The sequence below is a fragment of the Pundamilia nyererei genome, unplaced genomic scaffold, assembly GCF_000239375.1.
Source record: "Pundamilia nyererei isolate P.nyererei 1_Seehausen unplaced genomic scaffold, PunNye1.0 scaffold00022, whole genome shotgun sequence".
NCBI lineage: Eukaryota > Metazoa > Chordata > Actinopteri > Cichliformes > Cichlidae > Pundamilia > Pundamilia nyererei.
Window position 1 is genome coordinate 3,892,011 of NW_005187423.1, and position 9,694 is coordinate 3,901,704.

The 9,694-nt window shown below is 39.8% G+C and overlaps 1 protein-coding gene across 4 annotated transcripts in view; it reads right to left on the reverse strand.

The window, feature by feature from the left end:
• Window positions 1-9,694, reverse strand: part of lrba (LPS-responsive vesicle trafficking, beach and anchor containing) — a 176,289-nt gene that overhangs the window by 70,491 nt on the left and 96,104 nt on the right. For 2 of the 4 annotated variants that reach the window (XM_013909269.1, XM_013909268.1), the window contains exon 37: window positions 2,789-2,913. In XM_013909269.1, the coding sequence (XP_013764723.1) occupies window positions 2,789-2,913 (125 nt within the window). Of the gene's footprint in view, window positions 1-2,424; window positions 2,440-2,788; window positions 2,914-9,694 lie in introns of all 4 variants that reach the window. The other 2 variants (XM_013909267.1, XM_013909266.1) reach the window with 2 other exon arrangements.

The window sequence follows — 9,694 nt, forward strand, 5'->3', positions numbered from 1 at the left end:
AAAAAAAAAGGAAAAGAAAAGGAATTAAAATAACACAACTTTAGCTTTAACATCACGGCTTTTACCATCTTGTTAATCACTGTAATGCTTTTAAATTATGCCGTGATTACAAGCTATGCGTGGAGCGGGAGTGCCACATTAAGAAAAAAATCCACGGCACTTCAACCTCATCACTCATCACGCAGGGAGCAGAAATGTACATAAATCCCAACTGGTTACACTCTTTCCAGGACCCCTTTTCCCTCGCTGAGAGGTTCAACTACCTGCTTATACAACACAAGGCATGCATGGTCGCGGCAATTAAATTGTCAGAATTAACAAATTTGTTTTTAACGGGAGCGTAGCCAGGAGTGTGGTCATGAGGCGAGTATTGATTACCAGAACAGAGACATTAGTCTTCAGGTATTTACTCTGCCACCTCTGGTACACGGGCCCGGGACCAGACCAAATCAATCCCTAGAAAAGATGGTTCTTTCCAGCTGTAAATACATAACAGCCTACTCAAGCCCTACTGGCAGCCACACACTCTCCTGTGGAAATCATCTTGGCACTGTATGAATGATAACAGTTGTCTATATCTTTAACACAGAAATGCTTTTTTTTTTTTTTTTTGCACATATTTCCCCAATCTTAAGAGCAAAGCATGATTAATGGAAAATAAAATGCTTTTAGAATCAACAAGTAAAAACTGCATTTTTCCCCCTCTTTGCTTCCAATTTGCTGATTATGTGAGAGATGTGAAAAGCACTGCCACAGGTAGCTAGCAAATGAGGGTAAATTCAGGCTTGATCTTATGCTAAATATTTTCTTAGGGAGCGAGACTGCATTTTCCCTTCTGCATCTGATGAATATAATTACAGCCAGATATGACCTTTGTGCTCTGTTTGAAAACTCAGCCCTGCGTTCTCATCCCGAGCTGCACTTCCGTAACAAATGTCGGGTCGACTAAAACAAGACAAAAGGTTACATCAGAAAATGTATGCCGTCAGGCTTCACTGTCAAAGAGTTATTTTAATGATATATTCCCATAGTTTATCCAGGTAGTATACTCTCAGGAGGCAGCGCAGTCTTTCCAAAACTGGCCGCTGGCTATTTTTACACAGGCTTGACTTTGAAACTAAATATTGTTTGCAGGAATTTGTCTTCTTCCACCAGTGATGGATGTATAGAGCACATGAGCTGAAATTATTTTAGATATAGCAGAATACCAGACCGAATACCTGAATAACCAAAACATAAGGAACTCCTTCCGTGTGAATGTCTTTTCCTCTACTAAAAACTGTTTTTTAAAAAGGCAACGATAGAGCATGAGTATGTCTGTTCTCTGCCGTTACTTAGCTGAAGGGAAAACACTGAGGAATTCAAACAGAAAGTAAAAATTTGGAGCATTGCTGCAGAGGAACAGCAACCAGCTGGACTCTGGCCTCGTTCCCCAGCTGCCTCCACACTGCAGCCATTACTGCAGAGCAGAGGTCTCCCAGGATCCGGGGTTCCCAAACATTTATTGCTTTTAGATCGTATTCTTATTGAATCCTGTCACACCTGCCATTTGTCTTTAAGAATGATAACGCATTTAAAGGGTAGTTTTGCAGGTGACACACCGAGGACATTTTTGGCTCGGAAATGTCCATCTTTCTATTTTTTTATTTTACTTTTTTTAGGAGAAGGCAATTGATTGTGCTGGTTAATCTTGATGTAAACGCCAAGGGTGAGCTGGATACTTGCAAAAAATGAAGGATTATATGCACTTTTTCCTGCAGGAATGTGTGACTTAGACTCTGCTGTTAGCTGATAACTAATCTTGTAATGAGACAAAGATGGGGGGGGGGGTCTACATTATAGTGGTAAAGGAAAAAATAAGTCAGTGTTGTTGGTGTTCACTGTCAGAACTGATTATCCCAGACCATGTAAAATTATCAGTAACTGAGGCCTTTCTTCAACTCCAATTTGCGTTTTTGCTAGCATTCTAATAAACTTGAAGGATCGGCACAATGTTTACTGTTAAATAATATTAGACATGACTTACACATATTAGTGACAAATTAATAGCAAAAGCCAAAGTCTTAGCACAGGAGTTCTATTATGTTTGGGGGGGTTTTGCTGGCATTGCTGGGGTCTGTGTTCTCCTTTAGTGGGTTGAGTGATTGGACACAAAGTTGTTCTGACCGATCACCTTCATCCTGTGATCAAACACTTCTATCTTAATGGGTGTGGCTTCTTTTAAGGCTAGCAAAAAACAAAACAAAAAAAAACAAACACCAAAACAAACAAGGACCTAATGGATGGTTTGATTAATATGAAAAATTATATACATTTAATTTCAACTCTAAAAATCTTCCTGAAATGAAAAGTTCAAATCCGACAGTGATCCTTCATTCAAAAGGTGAAAAAAAGAAAATATGAGGCTGGGTGAATGTTACTTACCACTTATATCAGCCACTGTTATGCAGCCAAGAAAAAAAAAAGAATAAATAAAATTCAATACGTCATGTTATCCACAACATCTCAGTTAAACAAGTTCTGAATAAAGCAAGCCAATACGAAGGCGATAGTTCGGTTTTGCATAATGGGTGGCTGTGTATGAAATTACCTGTGTGTGAAATTCAAATGTGGGTGTTTTTTTTCTCCTCTGTTTTGTGGTACAATAAATCGTTTATTGCAGTGTGAGGACTAATTTTTATTGCCTTGTACCTGGTGCTACCACCAAATGAGTAAGAAAGGCTGTGCAATGAACAGGCGGGGGAGTGGGGAAGGTGGGGGGCACAAAAACCTGGTGGATGAGACTGACCATGTTCAGCCACAGCTTTGAGCGTAGCTTCTGAGTGACTGGATCCAAAGGGGTTCCTGACGCAGCGACGTCGCCGTCTTAAATCGTCCTCCCAGTAGTCTAGGCGCCAGAAGTCCCTCGGCCTGCCGCAACGAGACAGAGGTAGCACATGTGTTAGCAATTACCAGCCAGCATGGTATAGCAGCCCAGCATTAGCACTTGGTCCGAGCAAGCATACATAAAGCCAGCATTGTGTTTGGAGGGCTCCCCCCCACCAAACTCTTAGAATTTGTCTTTAAAAACATTCACTTACACACAAGCTGAAATCCCACATCATTGTATCCCTGCCCCTGACAATGAGGCTCTCCATCCCAGAAGCAAAGGTGCTCTCTTTTTTTAGTTTTATCCCCCTCTTTTGATTCGCTCTTTGGGAAGAGGAGCTGAGTAAGTGTGCGCCATCACAGTTCAAAGAGTAAACGACAGTGTGATCATTTTGCACACACTGTTGTGGCACGCACTTTCATTCCAGGCTCATCCCAAGCCCAGCAGGACACCTCTTGTCAGAGTTATAGCTAGCATGATACGGAAAGGCCATTACAAACACTAGGATGGTTAGCATTACCAATATTAATCAATATCTATGAGTTCAATATTTGTCCCCGAAGTACATCATCCTTTACCAGAACTGATCAGTAATTATTCTGCTCTCAAGGAAAGGAAAGTGTTAACTTTTAATGAGGACGGTGACGCAGGCTATAAAAGAACTTCTATTTTTATTATTTAAAATATTAGTAAAATCAAGAGACTGAAGGCACAACAAAGCATCGCAGCAGTCGTTTTGTTCCGTTTAGGTGCTTTTATTTCTTTTCTTTTTATTAGGAAATCAGTTCCTTTGGTAACTAGGCAGCAAGAAAAACTGTAACTGTTTAAATGTAATGATGAAAAACTCAGACTGGAGGAAAAAATAACATGTTCTTGGCTATTTAGTGAGACTAAATCCTAACTGACTCAAGTCAAATAGTCCTTTTTCTTGAACTAAATGTTTCAAAGGGGAAAAATTAGGAAGTATAGAAATTCTCATCTGGCATTACGCTGATGTCACTGAACTGAGTTTAGAGAGCTGCTTCGCCGTTAGTGAGGTAATGTAAATGTTTTCTCTGGTGTGTGAAAAATACGTCTTATTAATCAGCAGAATCCATCCGCTCTCATTACATTTACATGTTACATCTTTGACTATGTTGATCCTAGAAGCCAGTAAAACCAAGTCTACTTTAAGTCATCAGTGATGACAAAAAGCAATCCTTAAACATTACGAAGTAAAAATTTATAAAAACCTTTTGCTCATAAGAGGCTGAAGTGAATTGTGCGAAGGTTAAAGTTGTAGGAAGACACGGTTTATGGTTTCAGTGGCATTGGCTACGACGGGAGAACCCCAGCATGCTTTATGCGATCTACTACTGAACGCCGCTCCGGCCGGGAGCTCCTCACAAATCTTCAGTCCAACACCAATGATCACACAGGGGCCTCTAAAAGGGGAAAGAGCTATACGCAAGAAAATAAATACAATTTCCAAGCAGGTCCTTTAAAACCCTGCACGCCCTAGCTAATGAAAACCACTGATTATTTGATTTATCTAGATTTTTTTTTAAAAAGGGGAGGAAAAAAATCAGTCTCAAACAGCTGACAAGTGGACAGTGGCAGCTGTTCGGCATATATTTATAGTAGAGTAGATAGAAATAATGCATTAAAATGTTTAGCCATGAAACCAAAAACTGGAGAAAATGAATATTGATGTTGTATATTCAGAGCTGTGAATTGAAAGCGAGCGTGTGTGTGCTGAATGCAAGCTAGACCGACGCTGGGGACAGAGATCTGTGCAGGACCAGATTTCTCAGTGGTGACAAAGCCTGTGCTCTATGTTTGCATGTGATAGCCCCCGCACGCAAATGGCCACTTCATCATCCCGCCTGCAATTTCATTCATCTATGGAAATAATTATCAAGGTTGTGCAAGCGCCTCTGAATCGGGATGGGCTCGTCTCTCATCTCATGGAAGGTGGGGATCTGTCCAGTTCACACAATACACATTAATCCATCAGGAGGGGGAACCATTGCCTGGAGTAATTAGTTACGGCATGGAGCGGACTGCGTTTGCCACTCATATTCATCCAGGGCAGAGGCGACAGTGGAAGCCCTAATGATAGGCTGCTAGAAGAGGTGGACGTACGATGAAAGATACCTCGTCATCAATCCCCAATACGAGCGCCGCTATAACAAGAATGGAGATGTACAGCACTATGCAATCCCCCCCCAACACAAGCTGAGTGTGTTTCCACAAAGATAATAAATTATTCAGGGCTCATCCATCCTCCTCTGGTATCCTTGGCAGAATTTACTGAAGCACCATTCTTCAAAATAACAACAATTAAAATAACAAAAGGGCCCACGTTGTGCTGTGGCTCGCGCCAACCACTTGTGTAATTAGTAATTAGTTCGGTCATAAAAAGGTGTCTGGAAGGCCCGCTCGTTAAGCCGGAAGTGAGCGCCGGCAGCTGATCAAAGTGGGGGAGAATCAGAGGCCGTCTGCGTGCATGATTTCAAGTATGAGCAGTACTTTCATGCTGTATACACCAGTGCTTTCAAGCCGTACATGGGGCTGTGTGTTTGTGCGTTATGGAGGAAACGTTGAGCCATGCTAAGCTTTTCTAATGTGGACCACATTGGCTACTGCACAAGAATTTTATGTGAGGCTGTAAATTCTATTTACCTTCTTTTCTTTCCTTTTTCCTTTTTTTAAAAACATCTTTGGATGGAAGTTTACCAACACACAGAACAAATGGCGGAGTGCAAGTTTCTCCTTTTGTGTAGCCCCGATTTTTCTCTCTAATCTGTAAACAGAACAGCTACCCCTCCAATTTAATCAACTCAACACAAACCATCAACGCCACTGCGAGGAAATATTTTACTAGTTGGGCTCTTTAAGATTTCAGTTGTGCTACTAAATTCTCCATTTACATCAAAACAAAGGACGAGTCCAAGTAGATCTGGCACGGTTAGGTGACATAATAAATAAATGCTTTAATTGTGAGACGTATTCAGTCAGTATGAAGAGGTTGCATCAGGATTAATGAAATGCTTATTTGTGGGGGGGAAGTTTAGAAAAGTGGAGGGCTAAGTGAATTATATTACCTCTTCTACTATTAACTGTTCCCATGTATACACACACAAGTGGCGTCTACCCAAATAAAAATCAAGAATCAAAGTTATTTAAGGATCTCGATATGATGGCTGTTGAGTGAAATTACAATATTTAAACACGTTTTGAAAGAGTTTGTCCATAAAAGGTCTATAACACTTATTCCCAGCTCAAATATTGTGATTTCAACCAAATAAAAAGTGTTTTTTTCCCCTTTTTATACATAACTTAACCCTTTAAGTCTGGATATCTTTTGTTTACTTTGTTTTATTGACTATTACACATGCATGCTTCACTAACCCATAATCCCCTTAGTGAGTAGGCAGAGTTTAATTAGGCAACATACAGTAACACACACACACACACACACACACACACACACACATATATATTTATATTTTTATACTGTTTATTTATTAGAAATTCTCTTCTTAAAAATTTTGCCCATAGAAAAAAAGTTTAATAAGATGTGCTGACACTTTCTGAATAGGACTGCATATGACTTTGGTCCTTTTGATTTTATTGTACCAAAATCAAAATAAAGATTTAGATTTTGAATAATGCCCTCTCTATTAATAATCATAAACTACTGATATTTCTGGGTTTCTAAGTACCTATTTACTATTAATAAATGTGGCATTTAAACATGTTAATAGATTCTGTCTGCGAGTCCTTAAAGTCTGATAGTACAGTTAGCTCTGTGCCAGCATTCAGGATTTAAAGACCAGGAGAAATGAGGACTATTTTGGGGCTTTTTTGGGCTGCTATTTTCAGTTTTTGTTGTTGTTTTTTATTTTATTTTAAAATATCAAAATACAAAAAAAAATTAATAATCATCCAACTGCCTTCCTGACGCTATTATGTTTTGCTTGATTTTAGCATTTTCTACATTTTAGGGGTGAACATGAAGAAAGAGGCAGGAGAAATCTAGGTTCGCACAGGTTTCTATTAAAAACGGTATGTAAATGATAAAATGACCTTTACCACAGCGAGCGTGACACGCAGAGTGAATCTACTTTCATATATCACCACAAGCGACTGCACTTTGCCACAAACAGTCATTCATAACCTTTCTGCTAAATTCATTTGGATACAGTCAATGAGACCTGCATATGCACCGGAGATTTTCCTCCCTTGCTTATTTTATATTAATGCCAGTTCCTATTGGCAGCCCTCAAATTGCTCAAACATTGCTGCTATCCCCAAGATCAGTTTGCTTTGATTTGCATAAACCATGTGTTTAGAAGAAACGGGAGAGAGCGAAGAAGATTGAGGATTTGTCATGTTGAGGACTGGTTGCTGGAGGACTGGCTCTTTGTCAAACGGTGGCAGCGATCGCCTCGACGGGCTCTCCAGACTCAAATTAAAATGAAACAGGGCCAAATACCTTCCCGCTGAAATTGTTTGGCATGATTAAGTCTTGCCGGAGTGATTTTCTACATGTGCATCAATGCCTATCCTTCCCGCTACAATGAGGTGTACAGGACACCATCTACATATGTGGATGTTAATTTACCTCTGCTAATGTTGTTTACCAGATTCACCAGAGGTGATACCAGGGTCACAGACACGACGACATTTCCATCTCATCCCCTTAAATGACAGTGCACATGTCATCTTGCCTATCCTTACTATTAATCACAGTATAAAGTCATTTAATTTGTCTTTTTTTAATATAAGCTTAACCCAACATTACACGAGGGCCGTAATGAGAAAATTATTAAAACGTATCTAATTAAAGAATATTAATATGTTTAGAGAGGGGAAAAAAAGAGGTAAAAGCCTTCAGTGCGGGTGAATTCCTTACCTAACATCTATGAAAAGTCCCTGAATGTTCACTTGCTTTGCTTTTATCACCCTAGGGTTCACTCCCTAAGCTCTCAAGCGCTCAAGCTCTCATTACTGGCACAACGTAAGCCGCTACCACTCCTTCCAATTAACTCCAATTCATCCAAGAGCTTTCAAAAAGTGATCTGATAAAAGAGAGCATGATATTGCATCTCTGCAACATCACCAGCTTGTGAGGATCAAAGCACTCCCATGGGTGGATGGCAAAAGGCTGCAGACTCCCCACAATGCAGTGCAGCCAAATGAAATAATGCAAATCAAGCCCTAATTACCATCAGCTTACTGTGAGGCTTCCAATTAGCAGCAATTACACTCAGAGTAAATTCACCAACAAAGGCTAGATGATTACACACTAATTATATCAGATTTCATGGGACGTAAAAGGAAAAGTGCTGGATTAGTAAAGCGGTAAATATTGACCAAAGACAGGATCGTTTACCGTGCTGTGAAAACATTTAAAGGAAACCCGTCCAGCTTCTGCTCCCAGCTTCTGCTCCTTTTTTTTTTTGCTGATAAGTATCATCTAAATATCAAATACATACTAAATAGCATCCGCAGACTTCCACTGTGACAGCAATGAAGTGGTACCATCTGTATTTTTGATGAAGAGTCACATTTTTCCTGCCATTTTGACAACATGCATTTAAGGCCATTTATCATCAGCACTGCTAGGTAATGAGGGCATCCACTGGACCGGAGTTGCATAATTCTGCCATTACTGTCCCATTGTAATAATCTTCTGACCTCTAGCTTTCAGAGCTGATCTTGAATGCTGTGACAAATCTGAACACGTACCCACATTTCTAACACCCGCTCCCCCAAAGAAAAACATAGGGGAGAAGCTCAAGGTCAGCTGAGATAGGAAGTCTGAGGAAAAGGGCTTTCCCCCCCCTCAAAGGAGTCTGAAGGTCCCCATTCATAACACAAACTTGGGGTCATGTTTAACCTCGCACCTTGAACGACAAAACTAACTCAGGAGCCTGACATTAAAATAAAAAGCAGAGGACATTTGTGAAATATCAGTTGTAAAACTTTTCCTTTTAAAGCAACAAAACAAGGCAGGTGATTTCAAATTCTACGGGACAAAAAAGGAAAATTCTAAAATAATACATCAGTTTATTACGTTTAAATTACACCAAATTACAAACAATCTTTTGGGAAACTTAGTAGCAAATGTTCTCCTCTCTTTTCCACTCTATGTAGACAGTAGGTCTATTATGCTTTTTCCTTCAGTGCCCCAAAGAACCACTACAACACTCGACAACCTCATGTAGGGCTGTCGCCTATTCACGAGCACCTCCTCCCCTCTCTCCATCATATGGCTGCGTGCATTACACCACTGATAATCCAGAGTGTGTGCATGTGTGTGTCAAGTGCAGCAGTAACTATAATGACCCTGTTAGTTATCTCGATTTGGAGAAGGAAAAAAAATGCAATTAACATCAGCACGTGCACACATAAATTTCCCCTTTACAAATACATATTTTATCATTTTTATCATATTGCAAAATAACAATTTATGGAAGAATTACAGTTTTAAATTAGATTATACAGGTTTATCAAAGTGGCCTGAAGTGTTTGAGCCTGAATATGCTTCAGTAATAAGAAGTCCCTGAAGATACGGTTAGAGTCTTGTTTTTATTTTTTAACCACTGTTTTAAAAATTCAGCCCATTAATATTAGTATCAGCATTAATAACTAGTATTAACTCTAAACGTCGCCGAGCTTACCCGTCAAACTTATCCAGATTGAACTTGAACTCAGACACAGGGGCTGTGAAGTAAATCTACAAGTAAAGGCAATCCTTCGTCTTCACAATACTACCCTTTCTATAGGAGGGAGCCTTGTTGTTTTATGTGTCGTTTTCTTCTCCTATAGCTGCAC